The sequence below is a fragment of the Ipomoea nil genome, unplaced genomic scaffold (assembly GCF_001879475.1).
Source record: "Ipomoea nil cultivar Tokyo-kokei standard unplaced genomic scaffold, Asagao_1.1 scaffold0688, whole genome shotgun sequence".
In the NCBI taxonomy this organism is placed as follows: domain Eukaryota; kingdom Viridiplantae; phylum Streptophyta; class Magnoliopsida; order Solanales; family Convolvulaceae; genus Ipomoea; species Ipomoea nil.
Window position 1 is genome coordinate 5,147,337 of NW_017617116.1, and position 14,025 is coordinate 5,161,361.

Here is a 14,025-nt window from a genome sequence, read left to right on the forward strand (position 1 = left end):
GTTTTACCTACGTGCAAGTAAAATGTATTACTAATGCAAGTAAAATTTACACTAAGCATTAATACTAAGTGCACCTAACGTTATAACTAGTTGCACTTAACGTTATAATTAGTTACACCTACGTGCACGAATGTTAACAAGGTAAATTACTTGCACTTGTAAGTGATTTTACTTGCAAAGGTGCACTAGCTACTTGCACTTATAACACATTTACTCACACCAAAATTTGAGTTAGTTACGAAAATACCACCGTATCGTTTTTTAAAAAAATTACATCTAATTTATTGATTTGAATACGTGGACAGCTGTAAATGGTTCTTATTTCTCTCCTGGACGACTGTTCGCATTAGAGGGTGCCCTTTATGTGTGTGTGGCGTATACAACAAGGGTTACTCTATGTATGAAAAATTCCACACCTTAACTACCAATCTTCATCAACGTAGTCCCACATCTCTTCAACTTCCTTAGCTCCCTTGCCTTCTTACGTTGTTAAATATCTGCTTACGCCCACAAGATACAAAAGTTGGTTAAGGATCATCAACGTTACATATATACAAAGTAGCTAGCTAGCTACGCATTATTGAGTACGTACTGCAGATCAGATCCCCTCAGCTCACAATCGTCAAACTCTCCGAAATGGGTAGAGCACCTTGTTGTGAGAAGGAAGGATTGAATAGAGGAAGGTGGACCAAAGAAGAAGATGAGAGGCTCATCAACTATATCCATCAAAATGGAGAAGGCTCTTGGAGATCACTTCCCAAGAATGCTGGTATTTTGTTCATTACATATTGCCTAATTACTCATTCATCTGGTTGAAAAAGTAGAGTTTATGATTAGAATTAGGCATTCCCACCAACTTTTTAACTATTTTAAAGGTTTGAAAAATTCAATCTTAGCTTCTTGATGCTATTTCATACTCCGGGGGCCTTAGTCTAGTGAAGGAGAAGTTTCTCTTACTTGCTCTCGACGGGAAGGTGGAATTTGATTCCGATCCTGTAATAAATACTGGTGGTTTGAGTTTAAGAGTACAGTTTGGTGTTGAGTTTGTCTTCAAACTATATTGACCCGATTAATAACTCGAAATAGGTTTATAGGGGTCTAGGATATAATCTGGTCAAGTTAGAAAACTTGGGTTATTAAAAAAAATGGTGATTACATAAACCACTAACAAAATTGAAAAGAATGACCACTTTGAATTTGTACATCTATCTTTGTATGACGTTTTTTTATGTGACATCGTCAATAGTTTACATCCTAATTACAATATAGTAATACTTTCTCAACCTACTAAAATGCAAAGAGCCAATAACACTTTCTCAACCTACTAAAATGCAAAGAGCCAATAACGCCTCCATTGAGGCTCGAACACACAACTTTCCAAATAAAAGTCTAACCTGGGTACCATTAGACCACATAGTCTTGGTAGTTTACATCCTAATTTATTTGCATTATTTGTCTAAAGGTTTACAGAGGTGTGGGAAGAGTTGCAGATTGAGATGGATCAATTATCTGAGATCAGATTTGAAGAGGGGAAACTTCACTGCTGATGAAGAAGAGACCATAGTGAAATTACATACATCTTTGGGCAATAGGTCAGTCTTAATTTTAAATATTATTAATGATACCCCTAAAGGACTGGGACACCATAACCTAAAATGTACATACAAAAATCTGCCACTAACGTACCATTATATATATGGAAAATTGTAATTTATGTCCCTTCAGATCCTCATAAATATGTTAATTATCAATGTTATCCTTAAATTATTAGTGGTGTAAATATTATTTCTTAATTTTTAAAACGTGACATATATTGTTCATTCTTCGAATTATTATTTGTAAGGGGCATAAATTACATTTTTTCATTGGAAGGTTGAATCCCCAACCATAAGAGCCCGACAAAGCATTTGGGAGGGTGTAAATCACGGTGACTTAATGTCTGTGTGCACAAGGAATCTGTCCACTTTGGACATAATTCCTACACCGCCGCCATCGAAGTTCGGACCTTGATCTCTTCTCCCAAATACTGTCCACTGAACCATTGAGCTAAGCATGTGCGGGCATGAATAGTCTACCCTGATGATTGACATTGGTGTTACTGGAGTATAATATGATTGATTATTGCAGGCTATTATAGTATTACACAAGAATATGGTTTACTTCGTGTACGCTCTCGGATAATAGTTGCACATTTTTTCTGGCCATTAAACAAAAATAGTTATTTGTAACCGGAACACACAATTTAAGTGAGTATATTTAAAAAAAAAAAAAAGTGAGTATATTTAATATATTGGATGGATATGTAAATATATTTCAAATTTATTCACACGAATTGTATGAATAATAAATATTTTATCATTTCAAAAATCTTATTTAAAGATGTTAATGTATAATGTTGCAGGTGGTCATTGATAGCAAGTCAATTGCCGGGACGAACAGATAACGAAATCAAGAATTACTGGAACTCTCATCTCAGCCGCAAAATTTACAGTTTCCGGTTGAGCATCAACGCCCCCATGGCGGTGCAAGTGGCGGAGGACGCGGCGGCTGCACGGCGGAGAAGAGGAGGGCGTGTAAGCCGATCCGTCGCCAAAAAGTACAACACCGCATCCTTCCACGTCGCAACCGCGTCTTTTAGAAATAAACACAAGCCCCCCGGCAGTCAAGGATCCAGTTCGGCGGTCCACAACAGCGACGGCGGGACCGCCATTAATGCCTCGGAGGGCTCCGGAAAGGACGGGAAAGCGTTCGCCCCCAAAGGACGCGCTGAAAACGATGTCTTCTCGCCTGAGCCGTGCGACAATCGACAACTTGACTGCCAGGTGTTCGATGAAATGACCCGTGAAGAAGATGCGAGTGGGGCTTTATTAGCAATAAATGGTGGGAGGGGGAGGGGGCACCCTTCGGAAAGTGGTCCTGAGCCGGAGAGTGAAGGCTACAGCGACGGCCAGACTGCAGCAACCACGACCCTGGGAATGTACACTTACCAGTTGCCGGCTCCCGGCGACTCCATCTTCGACGACGACGATTGGGTGAACTGGAGTTTGGGTGATGATGCGTTTCAAGGATATGATGAGTTCTGGGATGGCTTAGATGACATGTTCGCGTGGCCCTGGGATGATAATACTAATACTAATACAGCTAATGGTTCATGAAATACTACTAGCAACCTGCATGGGAAGATGATTGTGTTTGGTAATTGTATGTTAGTTAAGCCATAATTGTGTTTTAGACCCATAATTACTTAAGTTTAACTATAAATATCCTTCTACTGGGGTAAAGGTATCCCTTCCTGTCCACAAAAGGTGAAATTTCTTCGCTCCCAGAGCCCCGCATGACCTAACAAGATAGTGAACAGGTAAATCACGATAATTCAACCGTCTATTAGATGGGAGAACTAATATTGGATGCTTACAATAACTCCACCTAGAAATCAATTGAGTTGTCGTGTAATGATTGCTTCTCTTCTAAGAATAAAGCCAATGAGTAACCAAATAATATTAATTACTCCAATCATATATACCTACCCACTCATCCTCTTTCACCTAATATTATTCGTTTGTGACATTAATTGGTGATATTATCTTCCTAACACCTAAAGTTGACTAAACCTATCACTATCCAATAACACTTCTATTTCTGATACAAGTCTATTGAATCTTTTTAGACGGCTAACTTAGCTTGATAACCACAAACTAGATTGAATTTTGATTATATTCCTTAGCTTGTGAGATCATAATTGTTTATTACCGTTCTCAATTTAAACCGCTTAGCTCTTTGTATTTCTTTGCCTAACAAAAGAAAGTAAATAATTTTAATTTCTTTGCAGGGTCCAAAAAAAAAAAAAACGAATTGAATGAGACAGAAAAATTACTTGTTTTAGCGGAGCAAGAAGGTATGTCCTTGATTGATTTACGTTGTTGAGAGGTTTGAAACGACGTTTCAGAATATTGTGTTGAAGTTGAGTGATTGAATGAGCATGTGAACTATGTTGGTTTGCTGGATTTCCTTGGATCACCAAAACCCTCAACTGTCTCTTTCACTCTCCATATATCCACATATTTGTTTCACATGCATCGAATGCAATCTTTAATTTTCTGTTCAGGAGTTCGTGCAATCATTATTACATGTACCATGCTCAGGTTATTTTAATTTTTTTTATATTATTTTATAACCTGAGAAATTAAAATACATACATTTGTAATTCGTATTTGTGTTAGATATTTATAGACTGACCAAGGCCTTGTGGTCTAATGGTATCTGGGTTGGATTTTTATTTGAGAGGTTGTGAGTTCGAGTTTCAATGGAGGCGTTAGTAATAAAGTCAGTAGCATTCAAAAAAAAAGATATTTGTCGAGAAAGACAGGAAGAAAAAAAAAAAGGTAACGAGATAATTTTTTTAAATATATATAGATAAAGGTGGAAGATACGCTCATCCCTTGCCATCCAACGTGAATATGATGTGTCTCATATTGTCAATATGATAGTGTAAACTCGGGATTACACATCCTTCAGAAGTGAATAGCAGGAAGAAAAAAAAAAGGTAACGAGATAATTTTTTTTTACATGAAATTAAAACTAGAAAAGAATATATATATATATATATATATATATATATATATATATATATATATATATATATATATATATATATAAGTTGGCATGGTACAAGTTGGGAGAAGAATTTCACTCGTATTATTGGACATTTATGTTGGTCATCATCATGACACGTGTAAGTTGTTGATGTGGCGATGACTGGTGAGGTGAGAATAGAACAGACCTATCTAGCAGTAATGGTCGGGAAGTCCACTGATGTCTAGGTCGACAAGTCTACTATTACAAAGGTCGGTAAGTCTACTAACATAGAGGATGACACGTCTACTAACATCTAAGTCCAGAAGTAAACATCTAGACCCTCCAGGTTAGGAAGTGCACATGTAAATCATGTGGTCGAGAAGTGTATTCAAGTCACATCTAAAAGGACCATCTAAGTCGGGAAGTAAACCATGTAAAACAAGTAAAGCTGCCCTATAACACCAAGGTGATCCGTCACTAAAAAGTAAAACATTGCATCCTTCCACGTCGCTAGCTACCGCGCGTCTTCTCTTCTATAAATAAGTACAAGGATCGATCCAGCAGCCCATGCACGGCGTGCCAAAAACGACTTCGATGTGGGAAATACCATTAATATAATGCTTTGAATGGCTCGACCATGCAACAGCAACATTTTTTTTTTATCGTCCTCGATCGGCAAAAAGGACATGACGAAAATTTTTTCGAAGAACGTGGCGGAGGTAGGGAGAGTTTCCCATCCCCACCGGGGATGAAGATTGTACCCCGTCCCAATTAACCCCAAAATATATATTGTATTATACTCCGTATTATATTAATTATTAATTATACACAATAATCATGAAAATAAACTTAAAAACCAAAATCAATGAAACTTAATTATCTGATGTGACATTTATTGATATATTATAACCTATGAAACTGAATGATGTATAAAAGGGAACACATGTATAAATCAAAATCAAAATCAATGAATGATGTATAAAGCAGGAGGTTTCAAAAACAGGAAAATAGATAGAGGGGGTAAGAATATAGCACAGGATGACAGGAAGAATAATATGTATCCTGGATTTTGCAGTCCAGCAACATCAATTCCATCAAAAATAACTTAACAAGGAAGATCAAGGCAAACTTGGATCAAGATTTCCAGTTTGTTGATGACAAAACCGCGCAAATCTGTGTAATCCCAACTGAAATTCTTCATTTGCAGGGAGAAATGCTTCAGTTTCAAAGAACCAGCAAGTCACTAACCACTTCATCAAGTCGAAAGATGAGAGCCCTTTCGATCAGAGGGGCAATTCTAAGCAGAAATGCTCGAGTTTCATCAAAGAACCAGCAAGTCACTGATCACTTCATCGAGTAAAGAATTCAGCAGGCGGTTTTCGACCTGTAATCCCAGTTCGAACGCTTCAATTTCGAAGTCCATCCATTTCCCACGATGCGTGCTCATGTCCTTGTCCACGAGCTCATCCACCATCGAGTCTCTCATGCAACTCCACCCCGATACTTCCCTGTACACTTCTTCTGCCAGACGCTCTTTTCTCGTGATCACTGCCACACCCTTTACCCACATGTCGTATCCACCACCCACATAGCTCGTGCACATTGACTCGAGGCACTCACTCACACAATCGAACACAACTTTTCGTTGTAATTTCTGCTCACGCCCCCAGCCATTCGCCACCTTTCTACTTTCCAGTTGATCGAAAAGGCGAGGATTTATTATCTTACTATCTCTGCCCGTTGCAAAACCCTCGAACATCAAATCAATATTACCAAGAATCTCCTTCACATATTCTAGCCCCCATTCTGGTGATTTCCCATATTCAATGACACTGGAAGTTGAAGAAGCTGAGTCTAGTAACTCTGCATCGGCTTCCCTGGAATGGAACCTCTTCAGTGGGCTTATCCCAATCACTTCTTGAGCTTGAATTGATGAACTTTGCTTACTACCTGGAATTCATAGCGTAAAGGTTAAATCTTTTTACATGATTTGTTGTGATCTCGAAAGTAAATAGTTCGGGTAGTAGGAAAGGAGCCTACTTGGTGTAGTATTACTGTCAGTATCTGAATAATTGCAACTTTCGGAAAAATAAGAATGCTCAAGAACAGATACTGGGCTTGGGAATCGACGATCAAACAACTTCTTCATTTCACCCCTGTTGCTGCTATACTGGTCCATTCCTTCAACTGCCTAAAGAGTCAAAATAAAATCAAATCAAATCAATGGAGGAAAGTTCTCAGAAACTAGAAGAAACTGTTTAAAGAAAATAGGTGAAAGTGGGAGACTAAAATATACCTGTCGCTTGTGCTTCATAGTCAGTTCTTGAGAATCGGTAGAAGAAAAGACAAAGTGATGTTGGCTAACTGGATCATCGATGTCCATTGGATCTTGCTGACTGTTTTCATGCAAAAAGGTTGTCGGGGTTAAGGCACTCTGACCAGGTGTCAGAACTTGAAAGGTCGACACAGTAGTCTGAAGTGAAGGTTCCACTTTCTCGGTAAGTTCTCGAAGCTTTTGCTCCAAAAGAGTGCTTAAATCGTTACCTCCAATGCTATCATGTCCTAATGGTAACTTCAAACTATTGAGTCTATCGGGGGAATGATGATGCATCTTTTTACTTCGATAATCTGCATTAAAATCAGTAGATTTTTTCTCCATAGAACGTGCCAAGGGAGCATTGAATGTAAACGAAACTATGTCTGTCCCTTTCCATTTGCTGCTTTCAGCACAGCTACCTTCCCTGTCCATCAACCCACCAGATTGAAAGAGTTTTCCACTTTTATGAATAGAAGAGACATTACCCAAAGTTGGATTTTTCTCGGAATGGAAATCGCCATCTATAGGCCGTTTTTTCCTCACTACACTTTTTTTGCTGGAGAATACTTCTTCCTTTCTGTCATTGTTGAGTTCTAAACTCAGCCTCCTTGAACTAAGTTTAGAGTTTTCGGCGTTTTTAGTCGAACCCTTCTGTCGAGAAAAAGAAGAATCCCCGGTGAGTGTTCTCTTTCCTTGTGAGCTAGAAACAAGAGGCTTTGAAGGTGACTTTCCTCTATCAGCAAAGCAGTTCTGCTTTTGATTGTTCTGCCGAAGAACATTAGGTGCATTAATAGCAGATGGTTTCTTGTGAATATTTCTTTGTGCAACTGGCTGGCTTTTGAAAAACTCGTCACATGATTCTTTCTTTCCGCTAGGATTCAATCCCTCCCGTTTTTGTACATTTGCCTTTGCTTGTAGTGCTAGTGAAATAGACTTCCCTTTAGATTTCGTTCCACCAAAACTTTCTTCTGAGTCTGAAGGAACTCTCTCCCGTGTTTTATTTGCAGAATGTGCCTTGAGATATTTGGTGGCATTAGTTTCACTTGGCCTTCGAGAAGTCGGTTTTTGAGAAGCTTCAACTTTCTCTTTCAAATCTTTTACTTTTAGGGGACCTGAAGAGCTTCCAACCGAGGGCATTTTTGTTCTGGCTGTAACCTGAGGACCGGGCTCGATTATCCTAGCAGCTGCTTCCATGATATGAGCAGCATTCTCGGGAGGGATAAACGTGGCACTCTTGATTGGGGACAAAAGCTTGTGGTGAGTTATCGGGATTGATTTAGCAGACTTAGGAGGCAAAACCTCGGTTTGGAACTTCTCAATTGGTCTGCTGATCACCTTCTGATGCTTTGAATCCAACTTTGAATACTCGAGATTTCTCGAGTGCCAATATGGCCCTTGTCGAGACTGTGTATCTGAAAACGGAGTAGAGTAAAACTCCGAGAAGTTCGATGGAGGCAATGGATCCAACCCCATAAGCCTCGCTACTACCCCGGGAGCTTTCACACCGCACTCTTCCTCATCGGTCACCGATGAGGCACAACTATAGCTACTACTTCCTTTAAAGCTCGAACTCGCATTTATCTCGTCCTCATCAATCTGGACCAAAGCATAAGTTCGTTGGAAAAATCAAAACGAAAAAAAAAAAAAAAAAAAAGGGAAATATATCATTCTAATTGTACACTGACCAGATGGTATCTTGTCATTGGCAAATTCCCGTCGCATCTCTTTTTCTGTTTGGAATGCTCTACAAGAATCATGGAACGAAAACTATACTTGTTCAGCCACCCGAGCAAGATCAAAAGAGGCACATTAAGGACTGAAAAGAAACATATTTTTCGACCCTACCTGGTGAATCAGACTTGCTCGAAAACAACTTCTTTCGTGATTTTGCATTCCAGTCAAAGAGTTGAAGGAAGCCACCAACATAACCTCCTCCCCTCTTGGAACCATGTCGCTCTGCCCCCATGCTCGACGTAGAGATATCAAGAAATTTTCAGCATTCCCAAACTCGCACAACGCTCTGCAGATTATTTAAATACAAGAATTTGATGGATTCGAAATGGTATTAGAAACAAACTTGTGGAATTAAATAGAGCAATACATTTCACACAGAAAACCATAAAAGAAAGGAGATTATAAACAAAAAGGAAAAGGAATTTCAAAAGTCACTGAATCATTCTTACATTTCATACATTGAGATTATGAATCATTCTTACATCAAATTGAAATTCTTTATTAGCCAACTTTTCACTTCTTATGCTGGGGCAGTAATCAATACTGGCTTATACTTAGACCCTAGATTCATCACATTAATAAGAGTTCTCCCTCCAGCCCGAATGGGAAGCTCAGTTTGTTCCTGGGTGGTAGATTGTGGGCCCCAGGCAATATTCCTACAACCTAACAGTTCGTTGAGTCACCGTAATTTACCCATCCACTATCCCGTCGACCCGGTGTGTGGAGGCCAAGGGATTTCGCCTTTTGTGGGCAAAATTCTCCCTCCACTCTCTAATTATCATATCCTATTAGCATGACCAGGATCCAGTCAAGATCTTTCTTAAAGCTGCCTTAACTAAAGTTAATTGTACCAACCCCACCACAAAACAAATTATTCCGTTCTTTCCACTACATTAACCTAACAAACAGCACATAATTGATGAAAACCAAAACAAAAACAAAAACAAAATTATCCATGGCATAATTCATTTCCAACATGGTAAATTGAGATACATGTTCTTAAGAAGGATGAATTTTTTTTACCAAAAAGATTCAAGCTTTATTAGGTTTCCTGTCTTATCCCATGCTTAACAATTAAAACTAAAGGCATTAATGATCAAAACTAATCTACACCTCAGCAAGAGCTAAGCAAAGCATTCAAACTCCGACAATAATCAAGCACAAAACTTTACTCAAACAACACACAAAACCCAGGAAATTTATTATTTAAAAAAAAAAAAAAAAAAAAAAAAAAAAAAACCAGAAATCTCAAATTCAACCAGAGATGCATAAAATTAACCAAAACGAAGAAAAAATAACATTACCCAGAACAAACCAAGATCTGCTGAGCTGTGATTCCGCTTCCCAGAGCAGCAAGAACCCAAATTTATACAGAGGCAATCGGGTAAAAGAAGTTTTGAGCTTGAAGGGTTACACTGAAATGGAGTGTTTGCTCGTTGTGTTGTGGTTATGTTGAGTGGTCGCTGCAAAAAGTTTCGAAGCATTAAATAAGTGGGACAGAAAAATAAATTGGGAAAATGAGAAAGATTGGCGTTTAAAATTGTTTCGAAAAATGCAAATGATTTTAATTTATTGTTTATTGCAGAAAAGGTTAAAATTTTCTAACGTCTCTTTGTTGAGAGGGAGAGAATTCAAATTCTGAATGCACCACGGATGGGGTCCACTCCGCCGTGGCTGTGTTTCCATGCCTTGCGGTGCACGATTGGATCGTGAGTCTACCAATGGTTTCTTCTAGCAACGGATAAATTTTGAAAAAGTCAAACGTTAAAATTTCAGAATTCAGAAATGGTAAATCACTAGGTAGTCATTTTATTTTACCCTATCCGGAAAATTATGAGAAGAAAAAATAAATAATTATCTCAAAAATGGTGGCTAGGTGATGGGATATGATTCTCGTAGTAAAAAGTTATTAGTTTCGTTTTGTCAATATATTTTCAATCAAGTCTGTTACACATGGTCTTCCTAATGTGATTTACCTTCATTATATGGGTTGCGGACTATTTACATAAGATCAAGGTATTGATTGCAAGTTTTTCTCGTCATTAAAAAAATTGTTTAAGCCAAAATTTGTTTAATTGAATATTACTCCGTATATGAAGAATTGATAATACTATGGCCTTGTTTGGTAAAATAGTTAGCATATTAGCTAATTTTGATTCATTTGACCACTATTAATTGTTTGACTTGGCTAAAAAATCAAAATACAAATATTTGGTTAATTAGCTTTTTGTAACTTCAAAATGCTAAAATTCAAAAAGCTGTTCAAAGTAACTTTTTCAATTATTTTTTTAGAAAATAAATTATACCAAACAGCTAACAACTAATAACTAATTTATCAAACATATTTCTACAATCAGCTAATGTTATTCAATTAGTTATACTCTCTCTCTAACTAACTCAATCAGCTAACAACTAAAATTGATTTACCAAACAAGCCTATATGTATCAAAATATTTTTTAAATTAAAACTTTTATCTTGAGATGTGATTTTAAATGATTATTAATTAAATCATGGTGGTGGGGTTGTATTTAATTTTGTTTTTAAAAAAATGTAGTGGGGCCACGCCACTTCCTATAGATCAGAGAACATTCAAATATCCTTTATGTTTAATGAGCATGGAACAAATAATTGATTTTTTGATGATTTATATGCCAACTCATCAATACATTGTGACAATTTTAAACATGGTTGCAATAGGCGCTAGACGCTAGTCGGGCGATAGAGTAGCGCCTAGCGCCTAGACGGTCTAGGCGAGGTCTAAGTGGCCTAGGCGGCTAACTGAAAAAATGAAAAACAGTGCAAGTTGTTTAGGTGCATATATGTCATATTATACATATATACATACATACATACATATATACATAGGTGCATATATGTCATATTATACATACATACATATATACATACATACATACATACATACATACACACACACACACACACACACACACACACACATATATATATATATATATATATATATATATATATATATATATATATATATATATATGTCATTGAAAAAAATTAGCAAGGTCGAGTCGGTCGGGTTAACTCGGCTAACTCGACAGAAATTGACGAGTTAACTCGGCGTAATCGGCCGAGTTAGGCGCTAGGCGGCCGAATTAGGCGCTAGGCGGGCGCTTAGGCGGCCGGTCTCCTAGGCGGGGGAGCCTAGGGGAGAAATCGCCACGGCCTAGGGACGCCTAGCGCCTAGGCGCCGATTACTCGGTGCCTAGGCGGGATTTTTACAACCCTGATTTTAAATAGTTCAATTATAATTAGTACAATGCATGCATAAACCCTAAAATATCTTATAATTAATTTTTATCTTTTTTGTTTATGAGTATAACTCATAGCTATTATTTGACGTTGTGGTTGTGTATTTGATAAATTATACTCTTATTTAATAGCATGCAAATTATATAGAAAAAAACTAGTCACACTATAAAAATCTTGTGCAACAGGCTCAACCACAAAGTATTGATAAGAATCGAATTTAATTTGTGAACTCATAACTTACAAGTTTAGTTTTATTATTACTAGGGTATGTATAATTTAAAGCTCTCACAACATAATCAGATTACAAATTTTCTGGCAAATACGTTTGAATTGAAAATGTTTCAATCCGTGGATCAAATTTTGCAGAGATTTTAAGTGACTTTACCTGATTAATTAGTGGTAAACTAATTACAATTAGTAATCAATAAATATTGAAGATTATGTCACTTATCACTTGTCACCATACTTCATTAATAAGATACTACCCTTTGTCATATTTTAATTTATTGTTTCCACTATTTTCCTTTTTAATTCGTTCCGAAAATAATATCAAGTTTATTTTCTAATTTAAACCGCTATATAATTAAGGGTGTGTTTGGTTCGCACATGAGAATCGGAATCGGAATGGGTATCAAATACTTGGTAATGGTAATGAGTTTTGGTGAAAGTATTTTGCATGTTTGGTAGTAGGGTGGAATGGGAATGATTATCAATATTGCTGTTTGATTATGTATGAGGAGGAATAATAGAATGAAACCCTTATTTTATTAGGGAATGTGTTTTTCAATTAAGGGGTAATCAAAACCCATAGTAGTGTTCTAAAAACCTGTCAACCAAACAAATAACAATGATTTTGATACCCATTCCTGATAGCTAAAACTGTCAACCAAACACACCCTAAGTTAGTTCAAATATCATCATATATTCTTTACAAACACCCGAAAAATGATAATTTTTCCTATTAAAATTACTACATAGTATCACTACTTGTCATGATCTTGATTAAAAACAACACCCGAATTGACTAACTGATCAAGTATTATAAGTTAATAGAGATTAGAGAGTATACATAATAATCAAATATATAAAAATATGCCTAAGATAGAGTAGTCAGGTGGAGAGAATATAATTATCGTACATAAAAATAATGTGTTTGATTCTTGTCAACACTTTTATAATTAGTCGAGCCCATCGCAATATCTAATATAATAGTAACACGTTATATAATGAATAATATTTTGTACTTGTATGATAGTGCAATATGGCTCACCCATCTATGATCTATATAACTTTTTTTTTCAATAGCCTTTTGAATAATATTGTACTAGCATTATTGTTAATTAATAAGGTTAGCATTATATCGAGGGATGATATTAACTACGATTGTAATTAATATGCATTTAGGCTAGCCGATCTTTAAGGGAATAGACATTAAAGATAAACAAAGAGGTTTCAAAATTGATTCTCCTTGTACCTATAAAGAAGATCGAAGAAAATTACATAATTAACCAAACTAGGATCTGCTAGCTCTACGAGAATTAAACAAGGAGAGAGGGAAACGAACTAAAAATAACTTCCAACGACCGAGGGTAATATCGCCCAAGGGAAAAAAACTGTTTTCATACAAAATTAATATTCATGCACCATGGTGAAATATTTGTTCTTCAACCAACGAATTCTGTCGGACAAATTAAAGAATCTTTTAGTTTTCTTTCGACGCCGTAGGCCTTGTAAACCGCCACTCTTCGGTTTGTCTTCCTCTCGGCGTTTCTCCAGCCAGCCGTCTCCGGGCACGGCGACGGAGCTGATGATGGTGCCATACGCCACCCAACGTGATTGCGTTGAGGTTTCTGGACCGGTTCGAACGTTTGACCATCCAAGAAGTCGGGCATGTTTGCCGCCGACCAGAATGGATAGTTCACTACTGGAAATTATGAAATTTTCGACCACCTGTGATCTTAAATCAAGTCGAAAGTCTTGTTCTGACCACTTTTGATATCCAGAAAAACCTTTGTTGCTATTTACGACCACTTTTTGCTTTCAAATTGATTTAAGATTACTTTCATGTGGTCAGAAATTCCATAATTTCCAGTAGTGGTTATTCATCTCTCTCGCT

The 14,025-nt window shown here is 37.0% G+C and overlaps 2 protein-coding genes across 2 annotated transcripts; one reads left to right on the forward strand and one right to left on the reverse strand.

Moving 5' to 3' along the window:
• The first annotated feature begins 486 nt into the window (after nt 1-486).
• LOC109175512 (myb-related protein Hv1-like) lies at nt 487-3,271 on the forward strand. The gene is made up of 3 exons (XM_019324780.1): nt 487-769; nt 1,463-1,592; nt 2,402-3,271. The coding sequence occupies exons 1-3, from the start codon at nt 637-639 to the stop codon at nt 3,153-3,155; spliced, it is 1,017 nt and encodes a 338-aa protein (XP_019180325.1). The 5' UTR covers nt 487-636; the 3' UTR covers nt 3,156-3,271.
• A 2,259-nt stretch (nt 3,272-5,530) lies between these two features.
• LOC109175333 lies at nt 5,531-10,136 on the reverse strand. Its single transcript, XM_019324588.1, has 6 exons — nt 9,931-10,136; nt 8,738-8,912; nt 8,578-8,636; nt 6,872-8,488; nt 6,616-6,766; nt 5,531-6,525 (listed from the first exon to the last, which is right to left on the reverse strand). The coding sequence occupies exons 2-6, from the start codon at nt 8,856-8,858 to the stop codon at nt 5,897-5,899; spliced, it is 2,577 nt and encodes an 858-aa protein (XP_019180133.1). The 5' UTR covers nt 8,859-8,912; nt 9,931-10,136; the 3' UTR covers nt 5,531-5,896.
• Nucleotides 10,137-14,025: the final 3,889 nt, after the last annotated feature.

Coding starts and splice junctions, on each gene's coding strand:
- LOC109175512 (XM_019324780.1), top strand. CDS start 637: ATGGGTAGAGCACCTTGTTGTGAGAAGGAAGGATTGAATAGAGGAAGG. Junction 770..1,462: donor ATCACTTCCCAAGAATGCTG/GTATTTTGTTCA, acceptor ATTTGTCTAAAG/GTTTACAGAGGTGTGGGAAG. Junction 1,593..2,401: donor CATACATCTTTGGGCAATAG/GTCAGTCTTAAT, acceptor ATAATGTTGCAG/GTGGTCATTGATAGCAAGTC.
- LOC109175333 (XM_019324588.1), bottom strand. CDS start 8,858: ATGGGGGCAGAGCGACATGGTTCCAAGAGGGGAGGAGGTTATGTTGGT. Junction 8,637..8,737: donor GAGCAAGTCTGATTCACCAG/GTAGGGTCGAAA, acceptor TGATTCTTGTAG/AGCATTCCAAACAGAAAAAG. Junction 6,767..6,871: donor CTATGAAGCACAAGCGACAG/GTATATTTTAGT, acceptor TTGACTCTTTAG/GCAGTTGAAGGAATGGACCA.